This window comes from Perissodus microlepis, chromosome 3 (genome assembly GCF_051167445.1).
Source record: "Perissodus microlepis isolate ML-2025 ecotype Zambia chromosome 3, ASM5116744v1, whole genome shotgun sequence".
In the NCBI taxonomy this organism is placed as follows: Eukaryota; Metazoa; Chordata; class Actinopteri; order Cichliformes; family Cichlidae; genus Perissodus; species Perissodus microlepis.
The window spans coordinates 13,790,965-13,813,047 of NC_140463.1; the positions used below are offsets into that span (position 1 = coordinate 13,790,965).

At 41.3% G+C, this 22,083-nt stretch overlaps 2 protein-coding genes across 3 annotated transcripts in view; both read left to right on the top strand.

The window, feature by feature from the left end:
* The first annotated feature begins 107 nt into the window (after nt 1-107).
* lratb.2 (lecithin retinol acyltransferase b, tandem duplicate 2) lies at nt 108-4,792 on the top strand. The gene is made up of 5 exons (XM_084923132.1): nt 108-392; nt 538-643; nt 769-843; nt 1,556-1,708; nt 4,330-4,792. Exons 1-5 carry the CDS (start codon nt 175-177, stop codon nt 4,483-4,485), a joined length of 708 nt encoding a protein of 235 aa, XP_084779258.1. The 5' UTR covers nt 108-174; the 3' UTR covers nt 4,486-4,792.
* A 422-nt stretch (nt 4,793-5,214) lies between these two features.
* Nucleotides 5,215-22,083, top strand: part of rbm46 (RNA binding motif protein 46) — a 33,714-nt gene continuing 16,845 nt past the window's right edge. The window contains exons 1-7 of one of the 2 annotated variants that reach the window (XM_084923134.1): nt 5,215-5,394; nt 5,860-6,039; nt 6,964-7,144; nt 7,378-7,534; nt 8,165-8,294; nt 9,977-10,074; nt 13,246-13,639. In XM_084923134.1, coding sequence (XP_084779260.1) covers nt 5,376-5,394; nt 5,860-6,039; nt 6,964-7,144; nt 7,378-7,534; nt 8,165-8,294; nt 9,977-10,074; nt 13,246-13,639 — 1,159 coding nt within the window. In that variant the 5' untranslated portion in view covers nt 5,215-5,375. The other variant, XM_084923133.1, reaches the window with a different exon arrangement.

Below are 22,083 nucleotides of genomic sequence, written 5' to 3' on the forward strand. Positions count from 1 at the left end.
TCTAAAATGTTGTTAGAGATCAACGTCAACAATGTAAAATGTGACTGTAGAGTGTGCTGCTCAAAAAAGCTCTTAAAGGTTCCCAGCAGTTTCTAATCCCCTCTCTGCCCCACCCACCAGCAGAACAAAACCACACCGCAGACAGCTCCACTTTCCCCTTGGTCTCCTCTCGACATGTTTCCCCTGCCGCTTCTCGGTCTGCTTTTTATCTCAGCCTCGGGATTCGAGCCACCGGCAGAGAAGAAGAAAGAGAAGGAGAGTGAAGAGGAGCCGGAGTGTCATGGAGGGGAGAAGAGGAAGAGTAAATATGACACAATATTCACCAGAGGAGACCTGCTGGAGGTTCCCAGGACTCTCTTCATACACTTTGGGATTTACCTGGGTGGAGGCAGGTAAGGGTGACAGACAGCTAGAATATCAGTGAAACAGTTCAAAGGTTTAAATTCTGTTTCAAAAAAGTGAAAATGTTTTTCCTTCCTTTCTCACCAATGACTCACACTTTCCATTTATTTTTCATGAATCCTTTCCTTTCCACAGAGTAGCTCATTTCATCCCAGACATCATGCCCGTCATCTCCAGTGACCAGTTTCGGATCAGTCAGATGGTCTCCAACACCAGACTCCTACTTGGAGTACTGGCTAAGGTACACCAAGTGGTGCAGCAGCTGAGCATCTGGTTTAATGTGCAACAGCTTTTTCTCTCATATCAAATGACAGCAGGTAAAGAATCAGTCGTAAATGAGATCTAACTCGTGTCTTGTGTCTTCAGTGTGGCAGTGTGAGGGTGGACTCAGTAGAGGACTTCGCCTATGGAGCAGACATACGGGTCAACCCGATGGACAAGGTGACATCAGGACAAAACAAATCTAACATTTTAACTTCTTTAACATCTTATAATTAAAGTACTTAACACATTATTCTATTATTGATAAATCCTTAGTCTAAATAGTAATACACCAAAGGCACTTTATTGGTATGAGATGTCATAAAGTTACATTTAAGGATTTTTTATACTATTTTTATGCTAGACTGTGGGCTTAATATACATGAACCTACTGTTGGGTTAATCCAAATTAGTGAGTAAAAAGAGAAACACTTGCCTGTGAAGCAACACCTTTTATAGCTTTAAACTGAGAAAAAGAGAGAACACGATGTTTCCTTTCAAATGTTTCTGGCCACCAAACTGGGAATTAACCTTCTAAATAAATGTTAATCTGAGGGGATTATAGATGTGGCAACAGCTGCAGGCAACGTAGGGAGCTTTTCACCAATATTAAGTGCCTTTTTACTACAATTGAGTGCTTTTTTTTTTTTTTTTTACTACAATTGTGAATATAAAGCACTTTCCTACTATAATCGAGCACTTAATCACTGTTCTGCTACTACTGAGACCTCAAAGTGCTACAAGTCCTATTCACACAGTCATACAAACACTTTTTTCCTGTGCTTGAGCATTTTATCAAACATTCAAACACACACCCACACAGAGGAATCCTGGGGTTTGGGATCTTCCCCAAACATACTTCAACATGCGGGCTGCTCTCTTCTGTGTGCAGGTATTAAGCCACGCAGTGCTGAAAGGGGAGGATGTGGCCAGAAGGGCAGAGAAGCTACAGGGAGAAGTGCCCTACAGCCTGCTGTGGTACAACTGTGAACACTTTGTCATGTACTGCAGATACGGCACTGTCATGAGCTTCCAGACATTTCAGGTGATCTTAGAGATAATAATGTGTTTTTTTCTTATTAATAGATGCATCTTAAAGTCACGTTTTGAAAATCAATCACACAACTGCACGACTGTTGTCAGTTTGTCTTTTATAGCTGATAGAAAGCTCAACTTATTATTGTAGTTCTCCTCAGTTTATGTGGAAGCACTGAAAGCAGCTGTAATGGCACCACTTGTTCGTCTCTGGATGGGTAAATGCCACAAAATTCAACATTCAAGGTCCAACTCCTCAGTGGGCGGCATGGATTCAAATCCTGCTCCTGACTTTGGAAATGAAAAATGGAAGTAAGAAGTTAAGCTGCTGAAATAGCAGTTGAAGCGCTTGTGATGTTTAAACTATGAAGGTAACTGACTGTCACAGTAAAGCAAGAACAGGACAGGAACCTCCTTGCAATCAGGGGAAATGAGCAATTTCATTGAATGTCTTCATATTTAGCAACCAATCTGGTCAACCAGCTGTTCACCAACATCTTTAATCTCTTGGGGGTCTTTTTTTAATGGCAAGGCAATTGCACAGGAGACCTGTAATCCACAATTTGGATTACCTGCATCCTCCTGGTTGGCAAATAATTTCACTTTATAAAAGCAGACAGATTGCTAACCTGCTGCTTTCAATCGGTTTCAGTCTGCAATACCAGTGTGTGACATTCTTCACTAGGGGGCGCCACTCGACAGCATATCAGTGAATGCATTTAAACAACCATCGGACAATCTATCCTCATGTAAAAACTTCTCACCCAAACTTTGACCTTAAGGCTCAGAATCTCTGAAAGAACAGCAAACAGCTCCTCCAACAATGAACACACATCAGATCATGCTTCTTTCCTACACTTCAGCTGCGAAGCAGTTGTTTCCTGCTGCAGATTAACACTGACCACAGATCAGACCAGCCTGCCTTTTTAATAGGGTTAAGCCTCCCTGTTGCAGCAACAGGCCCTGAGTGAAAGCTCTTTTGTTGTTGCAGGATTGTTCCGAGGCCGTCTGATTGCAGCATGCGATTAAAAGCATGTACCATAATCGTGAAAGAAGGCAGTGCATGAACTGGAGGAAGACGAGTGTGGCAATTAAAGTGAAATTTAAAAAGAGCAAAGCGGCTTAAAGAACGTCATTTGGATAGAAGACTTGTAAAAAAGCGAAAGTTGTCATTAAAGACAGCTGCGTGGTAGCATGGCAGTACCTTTAAGATTAGACAATTTATCGGTCAGCTGATAAACAAGCACAAAAGCATGTGTTGTGGATGGTTTTCACTTGTTTCAGAAGTGACTGTCTACAAATGTAAAGCCATGAAAACCAGATTACTGTGCAACTACTCCATCTAGTGGAAACACGGTGCTGATTTTAAACTCTGCACTGCAGTCCAAAACAACACACACTCACTGGCCAATTTATTAGGTATACCTTGCTAGTACTGGGTTGGGCCTCTTTTTTGCCTTCTTAGCCATCTTAATTCTTAGTGGTCCAGATTAAATAAGGTGCTGGAAACATTCCTCTGAGGTTCGGGTCCATATTGACATGATGTCGTCACACAGTTGCTGCACATTTGTCAGCTGAGCATCCATGATGAGCAGTTCTACTACTTCCCAAAGGTCCCAAATAGATCCAGTGACTTTTGAGGCCATTTCAATTCAGCGAACTCATCGTCATGTTTGAGAAACCAGTTTGAGATGATTTGAGCTTTGTGGCATGTTAGGGGCAACTATTCATCAGGAAGATGGGTACAAGAAGGGATGGACATGGTCAGCAGCAATACTCAGATGGGCTGTAGGTTTAAAAAAAAAATCCTCAGCACCATTACACCACCGGCAGCAGCCTGAACTGTTGTTACAAGGCAGGATGGATTCATGCTGTTTACAGCAAATTCTGACTCTACTATCTGAATGCTGCAGCAGAAATGGAGACTCATCAGACCAAGAAGCATTTTTCAAATCTTCTGTTGTCCAATGTTCTGTTTTTGGTGATCCTGTGCAAACTGTATGTTTAGTTTTCTGTTCTTAGCTGACAGGAGTGACACCCCTGGTGCAGTTATCTGCTGCTGTTGGTCTTCTACATATCTTGGTTGCATCGAGTGGTTATTTGAGTTACTGTTGCTTTGCTATCAGTCAAACCAGACACTCTTTGACCTCTGACATCAACCAGGCATTTTCACACGGAGTGAAAAAAAAAAAGTCTCTGCAAACCTCAGAAATGGTTGTGTGAGAAAATCCCAGCAGATCACCTGTTTCTGAAACACCCAACAACCAACTTAAATCATCTTAAATCATCTTTCTTCCCCATTCGGATGCTCAGGTTGATCATGGCCCTAAATGCACTCAACTGCTGCCATGTGATTGGCCAATTAGATATTTTTGTCAAAGTGCAGTTAAACAGGTGTGTCTAAAGTTAGACTTGTGACTATAGAACACTGGGAAAATGCCAGGTATCACTTTAATAAAATAAAAACTTTTCCTTTCATTTCATTTCAACACAAAACTGAATATTTGCCCCTATACATGTCAGTGTATTTCTTTCCTCACACTATAAGATGAGCAGATTAAGGGTTTTAAATTACCATCACTATAATAGATGGTTTTACATTATTGCCTTTCTTCTTCTTCTCCTCATCAGTTCTGTAAGACGATGAGAAAGCTGCTACTGAGTCAGCGTGTTGCCAAGTCAGCGGCAGTGCTGGCACTGTGTTTGGTGCTTTACCTGCAGGCTGTGAGTCTGTGCTCTGTGCTACTGGCTGTTATACTGCCTTTCCTCATCTGGATGGCCTCATGAAGAAAAACCAGCCATTCAAACTTGCAGAAATTTGCCCCCTGAACAACAAAACATTCAAAAAGGAAAATTCAATAAAATATTTAAAGTTCAATAAGTGTTGAGTCCTGGCATTTTTACAGACTTTTAATCTGAGTCATCACCAAGAGAAAAAATGTTTGGAGTCGAGGAGAACAAGAAAAATAAGTTTGCCTTATTTCTTGTATGTTCAAGTCATATATTAAATACATTTTTATTTTAATTCAGCAGACTTGAGTCTCTGTCTTTTCCAGGTTACTTCAAGTGTAGATCTGCTTTAATCACAATTTTAGTTCAAAAAGCAAATTTATTAACATAACATGATTAGTATATGGTTTTGTGTCATTTTATTATTTTTTGTTTTTATTAGATAATTATTCCAAAATTATTTTACACATGCTTCGTTTACATTTTGTAATTTTGTTATTTTTTATTGCTCCTATTTCGTTTCATTGGTGTTATAGTTTATTTGTTTTTTTTAATGTAAATAAAATCACATTTAGATTTTTGGAGGGGCATATTAATTTATTTGGAAATTGTTTAAATTATTATTATTATTATTATTATTATTATTATTAATAATAATAATAATAATAATAATAATAATAATAATAATAATAATAATAATAATAATAATTAAACAATTTCCAAAGTTCAGGGTCATACTTTAAGATTTTATTTTGTTTTATTAGATATTTTTTATTTTATTTCTGTTGCCCCGCCTATACAGAGGAACGTTGTGATTGGCTGACGGGAGGCCAGCTTCCTGTCACTCACAGGTGTCAGGTTGGCCCGGCCTCTTTTCTCGGTGAGTCGTTGATGAAGAGCGCAGCATCGTCCGGGAACGTGAGAGTTTTATTTCACTGTGACAGGAAATGGCGCTGGAAAGAAGCGGTAAGATTTTATCCGACCCAAAATAAAGTTTCATTATCATGGTTTAATGGTTTAAAAACGGTCGGAAGAAGTTTAAGTTATATCACGGAACTGCTAGCATGCTGAGTTAGCAGCGGATCGTTGGCTGCTTTTAAGCTTTAAACGAATAAAGTTAGCTACACACGAGCAGTTTAGAAAGAAAATATTAGTGTTAAATGTTGCTGTTTGGCGTTAAGATGTGAAGTGAACGCTTGAAAGTGTGAAAAATAAACTACAAAAGCAAATGAAAGCTAGTTTAGCTTTTATAGCGGCTTTAGTATATACGAAAACGGTGACTTAGAAAACAGGCAAAAAGCACAGATATAATATTTTCAAGAGAGTAAAATCAATTATAAGACACTAAAAGTTCACATCACCCTCGGGTTCAATTTATGAGTGTTGCAGTCTCACCTGAGCTGGCAGGTAACCCAGCTGTTTGTCGGACAGAGGATCCCAGGGAGGGAGACGTGGACACGGACTCGGGTGAAGAGGCGAGGCCGCTGGTGATGGAGGAGGACTTAAAGGTGATCTGTGCTAAAGAGATGGCTCTGCTGTCCCTGATCGATAAGACGGGCTACAACATGGTGCAGGAGAACGGGCAGAGGAAGTACGGAGGTCCACCTCCAGGTATGTCAACCTGCGACACAAGTAAAAGAAACAAACAACAGCCCCGGGGTAGCTGTGGAGTCCCATTTGTGTCAAAACAGATGTGTATCAGAGAGGCAGGTACCAAGGTGGCTCCCTGGCTAGATGTGAAGCAGAGATCAGAGGGGAAACTGTGGACTTTGTTTTCATTAAAACTATTTTGTTTTTATTAAGGCATACATTTGAATTCACTAATTTTAATTATTTGCACTTTTTTAAATAACTGATGATATTCTTCTTTATTGCAGTTCATTGTATTTGTGTAAAACTGAAATATTTTGCATCCTGTTCTTTTGATTTGGTGATTTTATTTTTAGTATACAGTACTCGTTTAACTAACAGATAAATAAGTCTTTTATATATTCATTTTGCTTTAATGAGTTTCAAATAATTTATTTTTGCACATTTAATTTTCTTTACTTTTACAAATGTGAATTATTGTTTTAATTAAAAAGTCAATTCAATAATAAATTATTATTTATATATTCTAAATTTTATTTTGACACTTTAGTTTACTGATTTTAATATATCTTATTTAAGTTTTAATTTTAGTATTTCAATTTATTTCAATTATTAAATTAAAAAAAAATTATATGATTTGGTTACATGAACTTTTTGTTTTGTAAGTCATGCATTCATTTTTTAAATTTATGCTGCTTTCAGTTTATCAGATTTGCTGTAATCTGCACAGCTGTCAAAAATACCTGCAGCAGCATCTGCTCCACTCCACATATTTTAATAATAATAATTTTTTTTACTTAAGCTCCTAATTAAAAAGTCGTCAACCAAAAAGGAAGAATAGGTCAGTAGAAATCCCAGAAATACCCTCTAATCTGATCAAATAAGTGATAGAAATGTTTATGAATATGAAGGCTTTGATCAGCTGACTCTGTGTCCGTGGTACAGGCTGGGAGGGTCCCGCCCCCCCGCGGGGTTGTGAGGTGTTCGTTGGAAAGATTCCCAGAGACATGTACGAGGATGACCTGGTGCCGCTGTTCGAGAAAGCCGGGAGGATCTACGAGTTCAGACTGATGATGGAGTTCAGCGGAGAGAACCGCGGCTACGCCTTTGTCATGTACACCGACAGGTCGCTCGTCTTCCTCAGTTTTCTTTGACTCTTGCGTTTGTTTTTCAGGTGGATGCAGATAACGTTACTATATGGGGCCCAACCATGTTTATATGTGTAGGACACAGGCATTTTGAGTCACGTCACACTGAGTATATGTTCATTTATTTTTTCTTATTGGTAAAAGTAGTTAAGCAGTCCAGTGAAGTGAAACCTGTGCAAGGAGCTTAAAAACGAGTGTTTCTGTGCTCCAGAGAAGCAGCGCAGAGAGCCATCCAGATGCTGGACAACTACGAGGTGCGCCCGGGGAAGTTCATCGGCGTGTGCGTGAGTCTGGACAACTGCCGCCTCTTCATCGGCTCCATCCCCAAAGACAAGAGGAAGGACGAGATCATCGAGGAGATGAAGAAGGTAAAACAGACTCACTCACTGACCCACAGTTCCTGGTTTCCATATGTGAGACCAGCATCTTTGTGTCCAAACTTATTCCTCATCACTGCTAATGGAAATGGAGGAGGGTCAGACCGCTGTAAGAGGAAGAAGACGGTCTAAGTTAAAGTCTTACAGGTAGCAGATGGATCATTTCAGATTCAGTCTGGCCTGCTCTGCAGCTTTAATGTGTCCTCACTGTGGAAGCTTCGCTTCTTTGCAGAGTTTCGCTGTCACCTCTCAGTTTGAGCCTCAGCTGTCCGCTCTCTGCACAGCTGCTGTTTAATTCAGCAATGATTGATCTGCTGCTAGGCAGCTTCCTCCACCTGCTCCTCCTCTCCGTCTTTGATGAAAAACCTGAAAAAATAGCTGAAAATAGCTGACGCCTCCTGTTCTACTTTTATGGAGCTGGTTTGTAAATTTTATGATGATAAAACATAATATATATATGTTATTATTTTAAAAGGCTTTCTAACAGGATAAGTTAAGGCACTTTAAAATCAGATGATTCCTTTCACTCTCCCTGTATTACTGTTTGCTCTCTTCTCTGAAGCAGTGTGTGTCTCTCAGATCTCAGTTTCTGCTCCTCCCCCTCTGCGTCTATGTGTCCAGGTGACGGACGGCGTGGTGGATGCGATCGTGTACCCGAGCACCACAGACAAGAACCGAAATCGAGGTTTCGCCTTTGTGGAGTACGAGTCCCACAAAGCTGCAGCGATGGCTCGCAGGAAGCTCATTCCAGGTAGCCTTCCTCCTCCTCCTCCTCCACGTGTTTCCTTCCTAACCTTTGAAGACATCTGTGTGTCCACTGTTTGTTTTCACTGTGCTGAGTCACACGTGTGCACCTGCAGCCTTTGAGCTGACTCAGTTCCTCTCAGCGTCCAGCAGAGGGCAGCACAGACTGACTTCTGGGTCTGAGGGTTTATAGAGGAAAGACAGCAGCTTCCAAAGCTCTGATCGTTTAACCAGCAGAAGATGAGTTCACTGATGTAGAATCCACAGGAGTGCTCGAGTCCTTTAAGCACCAAAATCACAAAAACAGAGCAATGAAGGAAACTGGAGCTCCAGCTGCTCTGAGTGCTGCGATGATGTAAGAGAGAAAACAACCCAACCCGGCATGTTTGCTTTTTGTAACGGCAGAAGAAACATTCAGAACTCCACATGGGTTTGAACCCACAACCTTTTTGATGTGATACGAGAGTACTGCAGAAACAAACTGCTGTTATGAATCTGAAGCAGGACAGACGGTGTGTCTTGTATTGATGAGTTCGGTCTGCAAAGACAGGGGGAGTGACTGGTAATAGAGGTCATGACCAAGATTATTTATCTGTCACATGCATAGTTATACAAGTGCGACATGCAGTGGAATGTATCCTGACACACGATACATTAAGTGGATATATACAGGAGGACACTATGTGCAGTAAGTAGCATTACATGCAGAAAGTAAGTGAATTATGTACGTTAAGTGGATTAAATAAGACAGTCTGGAAATTTGAAACTGAAAATCTGAGAAAATACACATTGTGCAGATAATAGCACGCGTGCAGTTTCTGCATCCCACTCTGACCATTGAACCAAACACTGTAGGTGCCCAGAGGTGTAACCCAGCTGTGTGCAGAGGGGATGAGGTGTTATTGAAGGCTCCATGTGGCTGCTTTGAGGCACTGTGTTCACCTCTGCCTCTTTTTTTTTCTTTTGTCTTTATTTTTCAGCTTTACTCATATTTAAAGCTCAAACTTTGGAAAAAATCACGTTCAGTGGCTCTAACAGTGCTAATCATGTTGGATAACTGAGCCGTGAGTATCAGAACACCCCTGCAGTGTTCCCCCCTTTGCCTCCTTTCCCCTCCCGATGAGTTTGCGCTGCTGTCCGGAGGTTCAGCTAGCTGTTTCCATTAAGCTATCGGTTCCCTCCTGTCTCAGCCCCTGGGCTGCATTGGACATTGATCCTTCAGTCAATCGATTCACCGGATTAACCACAAACATGTTCCCCAGCTGCTTATTTTATCTTCAAACTGCTGCTCCTGCAGATTTCCTGCACGGTGGAGTCGGACACCTGTCAAGCAGGTGTTGATTCAGGGCAGCTACAGGAAACTGAAGGTATAAAGCCGAGGTTATAAGCAGCAACTTTAGAAGGGAAACAAAGATGAAAAGGTTTTTGTTCCCTTTAAAAAAATTTTTTTAATTAAAGTGAGATTTAAAATGAGAATCACAATGGTGTGAAACGGGAAGTTTAATCAGGAGGAAGAGGAGCCTCACCCGCTGAGAGCAACGTGAAAACTTCCTCTTTTTAACAGCCACCTTTATTATGTGTGTGTCCTGCCAGCGGAGAGCCAGCTGTGTGCGTGTTGTTCATTCATTGACGGGTTTAAACCGTCAGCACCCTCGCGTTACAGTCACGTGATGCTGCTGTGTCCCGCAGGAACTTTCCAGCTGTGGGGTCACTCCATCCAGGTCGACTGGGCGGAGCCTGAGAAAGATGTGGATGAGGAGGTCATGCAGCGTGTTAGGGTCCTTTATGTATGTACACACACACAAACACGCACATATATATTTATAACTTTTTTGTTTAGTTTGTTTGTTAGCAGTGTAGTGTCCACAAGTTTAAAGGTTAAAGTTAACCTTGAAAAAACAGTTTCAAGGAACCATGTTGAGTGATATATCATATGAAAACACAGAGAGCTGTCCAATGTACGCCCTACTGCATCACAACGATGTCAACATGTTATGATAAAAAAGATAAGGTTTTGCGCTCTGCAAGTGCTCTTGTTGTCATAGATTTAACACCGTCTGTGACGCTGGATGTAAGAAAGAAGTGTTTACATTTTCTAAAGCATGTTTAGCTCCATCTTTTTGCCGGTACAGAACGTGACACCACCTCGCTGGTTTGTTGGTTGCTACATTAGTTAATGTTAGCTAGCGACAGAACCAGTAACTGATTGGAAAACAAACTGAACTAATGTTTGTCACCGTAGATTTAATGTAGGGTGATAAGTAGCTGAACTCTGATTGGTGGAAACAGGCCTGGATCTGGCTGCATCGTTTACGACGATCCATCCTTTCCTAAACCTGACTTCAACCCTCGGTTTGGCGAGTCGGGCCTCAGCGAGTGTAACGAAAGTTGCGCTGTGCGGCAGAGGTCAGCGTGTGTTCAGGCAGAAACCCATGAAACACTCATCTGCCTCACCCAGATCAAAGGTGAGCAGCAGCAGGAGCTGTTCACACTCCAGGGGATCAATTACTGAGGAGGCTGAAACACTGAGGTGTGATCCAAGGCCAGCATGTACAGTGCGAGGGGTATTTTTAGCAAACCAAGCCCTCGACTCGAGAAAACCTGCTCGCAGCTGCTCCGTTCACTCGGCCTCTCATCAGCCACAGCGATGAAGTTTAGAGAGAAGTCGAGCAGAATCTGTTCGTCTGCACAAAATGTGACTGCTTAAGTTTGTTAAGACTTTTTCACTAACATTGGTGTTAGATGGAGTTTCAAAGACACTAATCAGAATGCTTTTTAATGTGCTCGGGTGGCTCTTGTTATACCTCTTCAGTCACCAGCTCCACTGTCTTCTGCTTTGATTCGGCTGGAACAAAGACAGTAAATCTTTAAAACTTAAAGGTGTTTGTAAGGAGTTCGATGAAGCTTACATGTCCAAAACAGAAAGCTTGTTCCTGGATAAATCTGCAGCTCCACGGTAGTTGAGGCTTTTCCTGCTGGTTTGCTGCATGCACTGCGAATGAGCTGGTTTTCAGTTCAGGTCTTCCATCTAGGGAATCTCAACCAAAACGTTCCCAATCATTTTACCATTAAGTTTAATGCACATCTCTGCATTAAACTGGGCTGAGTTTGCTGAGCTTGTCATGGGAAAGTTGTGTGGCAGGACTTGGTAGATGGGCTTAACTAAATATACAACTTTATCGCTGGCAAGAAGGCTAATTGAACAAAATAAAAAAGCAGAGCAAAGTAACTGAAACAGTCACGCTGACAGACAGACATCAGGGAGATGGACCAGGAAACACAGGTGAGCTAAATCTGACTGACGAGACGGGGAAGCTGAACTGAGATGGGGACTATCAAAACAAGACAGGAAACATAAGAGAGACAAATATATAAAAACGCGGGACAGACAAAAAGGAAAGGGCTGACTTAACAGAAGTAAAGTCACATAGTCGGAGACTGAGAGGGATCACAAAAAGGAACTAATTACAAACCTAATGAACAAAACTCAATATGAAAAATAAATAAAATTGTTAGTTAGTAGGCCATGAACTCGCTTTTAATTGTATTTTGGGGTGTAATAGACCAGCACCTTTATCTCATTTCAAAGTCTCGGCTTTGTTTATGGCCATAAGTTGTTTTTAGGTCTTAACAGGGAGGGTGTATGTGCCTGTTTCATGCTTGTGCAGTTGTCAACAAAAACAGGGAACAGCTTTAGTCTGAATTCAGCTGCTCTAAAACACCATTGAGCTGCTAGAAAATAGCAGAGCCACAAAAGCTGCTGACACTATTATAGTCTTTCTCTGTAATATTGTTGGGTCCCTACCTTACAATATAAAGCACCTTGAGGCGACTGCGGTTGTGATTTGTTTGAATTGAATAGAAAAATGCACAAAATAAAACATTTAAATTCATCTGTACTCAACACACGAGACCAAAAGGAAGCAAACAGAAGCAACGTGGCGAGCAGAGATGATGGGAAATCAATTAAATGATTTCTCAGCTTCGAGGCAAGCAATTGGGTACCGCTGATTGGCAGGGCAATAAATACTTTACAGGGTTACCTAGGCAACCTAGTGTCTTGTATTGATAAACGGTTAGTGACAGAGCAATTCCTGTCTGGCTCTTCACTTAAACTCCCAGCACTTTCTGCCTGTCTGGATTTATTTTGTTATTCTGGTGATTTAATTGACACCATTTCCATCCAGAGTTGAGTTCCTCCCGGGAGTTTCCGAGGAATTTCCAGGCCAGACGAGAGAAATAATCTTTCCAGCTAATTCTGGGTCTAAGCCCAGAATTAGCTTGGTCTGGTCACAGTTAGTTTCCTGAAAAACCTGAAAAAAGTAGGTGCATATCTCAGCCAGCTTCTCCTAACACTGCCCAACACTGGCTCCTTAAGAGCTTGAAAAAATAATAGAAGGCAGCTGCACTTGTTTAAGTTCGTGAAGACATTTCTACTCCCACCCACGAGGCGCTTTCAGTTCTGAAACCAAAAGATGGAGTTTAAACTGTAGTTGAGTTTCTCCTCTTAGGTGGCTGTTAACCCTCTATTGATCACATGACCCACAATGTGTGAAAAAAGGCTTTAGCCATTATCATCACCGGGGCTTGAGACCACACTGTCATGTGACCTTTTGAGGTCACCTGAGGTAAGGTGTGAGTGGGGAAGCCTGTTTTCACTTCATCAGGTGAAATCATGACAAATAAAATGGTTCTGGGTCAAAACGTGGTGAGATCAACGAGGACATGTAATGCCACACGCCTTTTGTTTGATCATTTTTGAAAAGGTTTGACTAAAAATGTGAAATCACAACATTTTTTTGGTGCCATAAACAACCTTTGGGTTGTTCCTGCTGCTGTTCGGACATGGTTACCAGGAATAAAAGTGATCTGTATTGTCTGTCTGCTGTGTGTTTTATTTCATTCTCTGCTTTCAAAGCCTGAGCAGCCACTTAAACTAACTCTCGTTTGTACTTCAGGTGCGAAACCTCATGCTGGAGACGTCGGAGGAAACTCTTCGTCAGGAGTTCTCCTGCTTCAAGCCGGGCTGCGTGGAGAGAGTCAAGAAGCTCACCGACTACGCCTTCGTCCACTACCGCTCTCGCAGCGACGCCCTCACCGCGCTCAGCCTCATGAATGGAGCCCAGATCGACGGAGCCGCTGTGGAGGTGACGCTGGCCAAACCAGCGGGTGTCAAAGATGGAGGTGCAGCTGGCCGGAAGTGCGGCACCAGAGGTAGTCAGGGAGGAGGAGGAGGGAACGGAGGAAACGGGACATTTGGGCTGCACAAGAATGATGGAGGGATGATGGGAAGAGACCCAATGAGACTGGTGTCCCTGCCACTGATAAACCCCTTCTACAGTGGGAGTCGAGGTAAGTGGGGGAAAAAATAGAAATCTCTTTTATATGTTTGGGTTTTTTTTGCCTCTTATGTAGAAGTGAAAGGTTGCTGGTACGATTCCAACCAGAGGCACAAAGTCTCCGGCAGGAAAAATAAGGAAATATTTTTAATTTGATAGGCTCAGTTTACCTTTTCTTTCAATTTCCAGCCTTTTTAATGAAGCCACTGGTGGGCTTTGTTTCTATAACCTGCATTTAATGTTGTAGTGAAGTGAAAAAGACCGTCTTCTGCAGAGATCCACAGATTGGCATTATTAAAGGGTCTTGTGTCAATGACGTTTTCCCTCAAAGTGAAGTCCAAGGGTTAGGAGACAGAGGCAAGAGGCCAGGAGTTTTGAAAGCAGCTGTCAAAGTTTTGGCTCTCTTCAGTTATTTTTTACTGAGTCGTCCAGTATTTGGAGCTGAGCCCCTCATGTACTCTTGTATTACTCGTGTGTAGGTCAAACACATGAGAGGCTAACTGAGCTAAAGTGAACATGGAGGGTGACTGCTGATTTTTTCTTTCCAATTTTTTCACCAGTCAGTGATAAATTTGAACTTTTTAAGGACTTTAAGTCACAAATGAACACAGTGAAAACTCTACAGGAAGCTCTGCTTTAAACAAAATCAGATGTAAACTTTGGCAAATGGACTGTTTTTAAAGAGTGTTTTTTTACTCTATGCAACATGCCTCATTCACACCAGCTTTCTATCTAACACTGTGAAATGACCGGACCCACACAGTGTACAGTTGTCATGGTTTCGGCTTTATTTTTGACCACAGGCGTCTTTTTATGTTTGGCACTGTCTTGTAGCCCGGAGCCAGCTCTCTCTGTGGCTTCCTCTGCTACACACAGCGCTCCCACCAGTCTCTTTCATCACTTTAAAAGGGCAGAGAGTCATCAGCGCCATCATTATCACCTGTCCCCTCTGACATCCCGGCACCACCCCATGAGCTCACTGCACCACCTCTCCACTGCAGCAGGCCAGAGACCACATCCCTCCTACACACTCACATTCTTATAAACGCACCAGAGAGCAACTCGGGCTTCAGTTACTTTGGCATGCAGGCTGGATTAGTCTATGACCGGCTGTACCTCAACAGCCACTTTACCGTAGAAGTCTGTAGCATTATGCAGAAAATAGCAGATTTCACTGACAAAAATAAGAAGTAATGGAAGGGAGAAGATTCGGCACATCTAAAAATGACAGCTTTTTATTCAGGTCACAGTCTGCTTCTCCTTTCTTTCAACTGCTGCCTTTAGTGGTCACAACAGCGGACCGTCTACCTCCACCTCACCCTGTCTCTGTGGCCTTCCTCTTTTCCTCTTGCCTGGCAGCTCCATACTCAACATCCTTCGTCCAATGTCTCCACTATCTCCTCTTCACGTGTCCAAAACCATCTCAGCCTTGCTTTTTTAACTTTTTAATTTCTTCAAACTGCTGCCCTGTCCCTCTGATGTACTCATTGATTATCTCGTCCATGTTGGACACTCCCTATGACAATCCACTGCCTTTTTGTCAGTGCTACCTTCTGCAAACCACACATCACAGCAGCTCTCTCTAATATCTTGTAAACCACCCCTGACTGCAGTCTCTTCTTCTCCTCTCCTTCTTTGGATGGTTGTCTCCGGGTATTTAAACTAGTCCACCTTCACTTTCTCTGCTCCTTGCAGCTTCACTATTACGTGTCTCTCCCTCACATTAACAAACACATATTGTATTCGGACTTGGTTTCAGGACTAACTGGACTATTTTAATTTTTACTGGAAAACCAGTAGGTTTTCTCTAAAGTCAAAATAACATTGACCTAAAAGTATTTTCTTTATATTTTTATTTAGTTTTAATTCAATGAGTACATAGTGTTTTGTTTTCACTAAAATTTAGTTTTTATTGTTATTTAAGTGAATTCTAATGTTTTATCACAACAACTTGTAATTGTTAGTTTAGTTTTACTTGGTATACTGTCGACTGATGATGATAAACCTGGGCCAGACTTTGTGATAGGAGCAGCAGAGTGGAGGATGAAGGAGAGGTTGCAGGTGGAGTGGGAGTGGAGACCACAACTGTATAATGAATCCAAAACATGCTAGAAAGTTCAACTTTAATCGAAAGCATTCATTAGCTGCAGCAGTTGTAGGGAGGGAAAAAAAGCAAAATATTTTATAAAACCTTTTAATGAGCAAAAACTAAAAATATATAAAGTCATCAGTTTAATGTATAATGGATTTTTTTTCCTCTGTGAGGAGTCAAATCAATTCCCCCTTTTCAAAGTTTAACCGGCTGCATAAAACTGTGAAGGTGGCTGTCAGACAGTTTTAAATATTTTCTGTGAAACATTGAACAATGTGGATGAATTTTCTGTCATTCTCAGTTCAATTTTAGATAGAACTGTGCAGCATAGATCTTCTCCTCATCTGTAGTTGATGTTTTGTTTGTGAAATTGTTCATTTTCTGCATAATAACCACATCTCTCATCAGTTCTGATCGAATATCTCTCATAATAATCCAGCTGTAGATTAAAGTTTAGCTGAGTTTGTCACCAGTTTTAAATAGTTTTATGTTTCTCTTGTAGTCATTTGCTTTCTTGAGAATTAACCAAAGTACAGTGGGGCGAAAAAGTATTTATTCAGCCACCAACTGTGCAAGTTTTCCCACTTAAAAAGATGAGAGTGGCTTGTAATTTTCATTATAGGTATACCTCATCTATGAGAGACAAAATGAGGGAGAAAAGTCCAGAAAATCCCATTGTCTGATTTTTAAAGAATTTATTTGCAAATTATGGTGGAAAATGAGTCAACAACAAATACTGGCTGATGTTGATTTTGAGTACCATAGAACTAAGGTGCCAGTGTCTATATTAGTGGGTCACTGCTTGCTACAAACATACAGAATCCAGTTTGGGGATGGCAGTAGAGTAGTTTTATAAAATAGGAGGTTGTGCTCCAACGACGGAGCCTCCTCAGGAAATTGGTGAGTCTTACCCTCAGATTTAGGGGGTAACATCAAATCTCTGCTGGCAGTGGAGGAGTGGACCTACTCTGAAGCTCGAGCATGTTTTCACTGCGTGTTGACTCCACCAGAGTTGGCCCAACCTCAGAAGTACACCACAAAACCTTTAACTAATGGGTCGTCCAGCCACCACCTGTTCACATGAGATCATCATGGTAATGACCAAAACGATAACATCGCAGATACAAGCATCCTCCACACTGTCTGGTCTCAGCCTCAGGGTGAGAAGCTGGAGCTCCAGGTGAGGTGGGGAAGGCCTCTGGTGAGAATCCTGCAGGAGGTTTTTACCACAACTGAGAGTAAAACCTGCATTAGACCCAGAACTCTGTGTCTCACCTGACCTGGGAGCACATCAGGATCTCCCAGGATGAACTGGGAGTGGTGGTGGGGGAAGGGGTCTAAAATGGTCAGTTTACCCTCGTGTCAATGCGACCTCACTTCAGATAAGGAGAAGGAAATGGATGGATGTCCAGGTCTGCTTGTTCATACACAGCATGTGTTTTGACTTGCAGATAAATTCTCAAAATATGGCATTAACTATTTCTTTCTAAAATAATTCCCATTTCTAACAGGAAATCATGTGTAGTGCCAAACAATCAATATCCCCTCCCCGGGAGAGTAGAAAGTGCTTTCTGCTGTCAGAATAACCTCTTCTGGACCGCTTGCGGCTTTCTAATGAGCTGCACTTTGTTTTTATTTTTCCCTTTTTTGTAACACAGGGTCATTCTCTGTTTCTTCACTCTGCCAGGAAAATTCGCCTAGATTGTTCTTCCTGTACATATGAGCAGGTTTCGACTTTGTCTCATCCATTACAAACCACATTCATCAAGCCTCTCACATATATTGAGAAAGCCGCAATAATAATCTGGTGTCAGAGTACGAGCTCGTGTTCCCTCATGCTCGTGGCGATTTTCTGAAAATGAGAAAAGTTTGTGAGTTAACTCTGCTATAAATGGGCTGTGAAATATTTATGATGGGAAGATGTCAGAAAGAGACGAGGATATGGAGAGATGAAGTGATTCTGAGAGAGAGAGAGAGGTTTCATTTGGGGAGGGTTCAGATCTTGTCCACTGTCCACATTCAGCCACACACAGTCTTTTCTCTCCATTTCAAGAAGGCGTCAAGTTGGTTTATTTCTGTAGAAGATTCAGATCAGATGAAGGCTCTAGATTAGACAAAAATAAAAATCTCCATCCTGTTATTGGGAAAATGGCAAAATGGTAGCTGTAGAGTGCATTAAGTCTGGATGTAGAAGAAGAAGAAACACAACATCTACAGCGCTTTGCTGACTCAGAAGACTCGATGACATCATGTTAACTCATCGTCCAACCCAGCAGGAAGATGCTGCTGGATTTAGAGTGATATAGAATGGGTCTATGCTTGCTGTCCCTCACAGCGACCTTCATGTTTTTGTAAAAGTAAAGCTTTTGTAAAAGTAAAGGGGAGGTTGTCATATGTCCTCTTTATTGGGGAAAGAGTCGAAACTCCTCCGAACTCAGCTCTCCAACAAAGCCTTCAACCTTTAGGGTTTGTTTATTTTTTATTTTCCATAAAGGGTCCTTATGCATATTTGACTTTCTGTCACTTAGAGCTTAGAGCCATGGGCTTTGATTCAGGTATTTGGATAGATGTAGCCACCATGACTGGTTTCTTAATGTTTCCAGGCCTCAACTGAAGTGTTTTGGCCATTTTGGAACAGGATTCTTACTTGGCACACAGATATCTGAAGCACTGACTTACTGGGCTGTTAGTGAAATTGACTTCACAGCTAATCATATTGTTCGTCAGATAGCTGCTTTAAAGTGGTCCAGAAGGCACAAACAGCGTCTACTGTTCGGGCACTTCATTTAGCTGAAGAACTCTGTTTTTGATATTTCTGAAGTCTATTACGTTCACCACCTCAGCACTGACAAAGCTCACACTCTTAACTCATCTTTGTGTCAGATAAAAATTGTCCATTCTCTACTTCAGAGATGTCAGCCGGGCCTCTTCAGTTTCTTTTCTTTCTTTTTTTTTCCTGTTCTTTAAGATGGAAAAAAAGAAATAAAAAAGGAAGTTTTTTTTAGAAATCACCGTTCCCAGATTCCGATAGTCTGACAGAGAAGAAAAACAGCTGCCACCATAAAAAAGAGCGACACGACCGCAGATACAGACATTATCACCGCGGACAGTGTCCTGCATTAGTGACCGGTGTCTGGAGGTCGGGCTGATCTGTGTCACCTGGACTTACAATGATGGATGCTGAGGCAGAAACTATGCTGTTTCATTTCCATTAATCACAGCGCCTCGCTTCAGTTTCATTCAGATAATGATCCAAACGAGCTTCTCTTAAATCTGTCTCACCGCTTATCCCCATCCATCATTTTCTCCACTCGGCCTCCGGCTCACAATAAAATCTGCCATCTCTCTGTACAGCCGTCCTCAATTTTACACCATCAGCCATCAAAGAGACATCTGAAATGTAACTATAACTTCTGCCATCACGACCCCCCATCATCGCTGGGATTGATTTGCCCGAGGAGACATGTCTCACAGAATTCCCCCACATCGCTTCTAAAAAAAAAAAAAAAAAAAATCACATAGGTGTTTTTATAGACCTATGTGATTTTCTTTTTTTTTAAACATCCTTTTTATTGTCCTCAGCCTTTATTATTGTTTGTGATCATTTATGCATCATTTATCTTCTACTTTTTTGTTTTTAATTTTATCATTTTATGTTTTCTTGTTACTCCTCAGCCTTTCTAAGGCGACAATTAAGTGCTGAAAGTGCCACAATATAGTTGTAAACATGTATGAGTGTCCGTTGTCATGGAGACCTGGCATTGTATGGTTCATTAAGAGGCTGCACAATGATCCTCATCTGATTGCTTCTGCTAGGCCATTCTGTCTGGCTTCAAACAGGTGATTTTTGCATAAAGCAGGTGTGCAAGGGAAAGTGTGCTGAATAAATCCGAATGAATAAAACTCCATGACTCATGGCAGCTCGTAAAGAGTTAAAAACAATCCAAATTCTGTTAGCGCCATGAAACGGGCACTAACACATATCTATGAAATGTAAGTCAGCTAGTTAGTTTCCATCTAAAGATAATATAATATATTATGATTGAAGGATTTCTATTAAAAAACAGGCAAGTACATAGTAGAGCGCTACTACAACTTTTATCAGTTTGGCTAGTTAACATGCAGTATAATGAAGTGCTACTAGGTGGCTAGCTACAGAGCTATGGTCAATGTTGGGGAGTAACAGAATGTACGGGCATTATGTATTTAAAAGACAAAATATGAGTAACTGTATTCTGTTACAGTTTAAAAGGGTGATATTCAGAATACAGTGACTTTGTTGAAATAAATGGATTACACGGCGGTATTTTCCTGTTTCATATGTTAGGCTATGCCCTCTCTATTTTTGGTAATTCCACGCTGGTGGAAACACAAACAAAACACACATTAAGAGGCTCTAATGTCTGTGTCTCAATCTCGCGGCCCATGTCACCTCTACTTGCAGCCCGCATAATGATGTGAAGTAATATTTTTTAAAATTATTATTTAAATAATAATTTAATATGAAGGCAATAGGCAGAGTGTTACAGGCATAGCCCTTAAGAATGTAGCCTCATAGGCAGTGTAGTCCGTGCTGCAGGGAGAATGGACTCCCATACCCATTATGTGTCTGTGAGCGAGGGAGGGAGAAAAAGGAGAGTTGAAAAGTACGAGTTGTCATCGAGCAGAAACGGGAGCTGGAAGCATGTAAATATAATAAAAACCACTGCAGCCAAAAAGAGTGCCTGACGAGCCCAGTTGTAAGTACGCTATTGAGATTCGACTGTACACTGTGTTCGTGTTTTCCTCCAAAACAATAAGTTCTGTTGGAGAAGCCTTTCAAATCCTCTCTCTGTCTCTCGCAAGAAAAGTTGACCCAGACAACAAAGTAAAGCTAGTTTGCGCCTGACATGAACCCGACATATTAGCCAGAGGTCCCTTTACTACGGTTTGGAGCCGTGGACCTGTTTTATATACGCGCGGAATAGTTTTCTATACAAGATCGCTGCTAAAAGTGCAGCCTTACCTAATGTCCACCTACTGTTACTCATTTATATTAAGATTTAAAAATCTAGTTGGTATTGGTATGGAGAGTAACCTTCAGTAATAGTAATAAATCACACAGCAATAGGACATTCATGTAGTTGTAAAAAGCGTGATAATATATTAAGTAATCCAAAGAATTCAGAATACATTACTCTCATTGAGTCAACCAAGAGAACGTCCACAACACGAGGTTGATCATGAATATGTTGCTGCGTGTAGGACTGGGCGATATGACCCAAAATTCATATCTCGATATTTTTGTTAAAGCCATAAAGTAAGAACAAAAAGAGAGTTCTTAGTCAAAGCTGTGCCCCAAATCTCACACAGGCACTTTTATTAACATACAGCGTAGATGTACATGAAAAAATTACTCAGACATAAATTATCAGCATTTATTAAAATAATGCTCCATAAATAAAATAAAACAATGTTGTTTTTGTGCATAACAAAAAGCTCACAATTGTGCAGTCAAAATGTAAACTAACAGACGCTGAGCGTAATAACAAAGACAGATTTCACAGCTGCTCTGTTCCCAACTTCTACTGTGTGACTGACAGCCTGGAGTTTGAAATCCTCTTTGTAACCATGTCTCTGAACAGGTGCCATTTGTGGTCCTTAAACACACACAGTACGGTAATATTATGTTGAAGCACAGTTCGTATCACTCCGCGAGGCTCCTGACTACAGTAGCAGTAATGCTTCCACAATCCATCAAGTAGTGCAGCTTTGTAGCTTACCAAAGTCGTACTAAAGCATTTTTTGACAGACTGCTGAGTCTGCTACTTTATACCACATAAAATCGGTTCGCCGTCATTAAGCACAACCAGAATTCATACATAAGGCGCACTGTCGATTTTTGAGAAAATGAAAGGATTTTAGGCGGCGTCAATGCGTTAGCGTGGTTAGCTTGTTATCGCATTGACGCCATGCAGCCCCACGCATGGAGTGATGCGCGGTAACTTGTTAACAGAGATTGCCGCGTTAATGCAGTTATGGCGTTAACGTCATTTTAACGAGATTAACGCTGACAGCACTAAAATGGTCATCTCCAAATGTTTTCAGCTCCTCTTTGATAGCTCCATGTCCATCTTGTCGTTACCTGCAGGTGAAGCGATGGGGGAGGGAGAGTTGTTCAGTGAAGGTGCGAGGTGAGGCAGAGTAACGCAGCGTAGAGACAAAAGTGGACGAAAGAGAGATACTATATCGATATAAATGATATTGTCACATCTTATATCTCGTATAAAAATATATTGATATATTTAAAAACTCCATATATCGCCCAGTCCTAGCTGCGTAGTTTGGATTTTACTCGCTATGGAAAAGTCCCGATAGAAGTTTAA

What these genes read in the sequence shown, in the direction of transcription:
- lratb.2 (XM_084923132.1), top strand. Translation starts at nt 175, where the DNA reads ATGTTTCCCCTGCCGCTTCTCGGTCTGCTTTTTATCTCAGCCTCGGGA. An exon ending in ATTTACCTGGGTGGAGGCAG is followed by an intron (nt 393 to 537) that starts GTAAGGGTGACA and finishes TCCTTTCCACAG; the next exon opens with AGTAGCTCATTTCATCCCAG. An exon ending in GGGTCAACCCGATGGACAAG is followed by an intron (nt 844 to 1,555) that starts GTGACATCAGGA and finishes TTCTGTGTGCAG; the next exon opens with GTATTAAGCCACGCAGTGCT.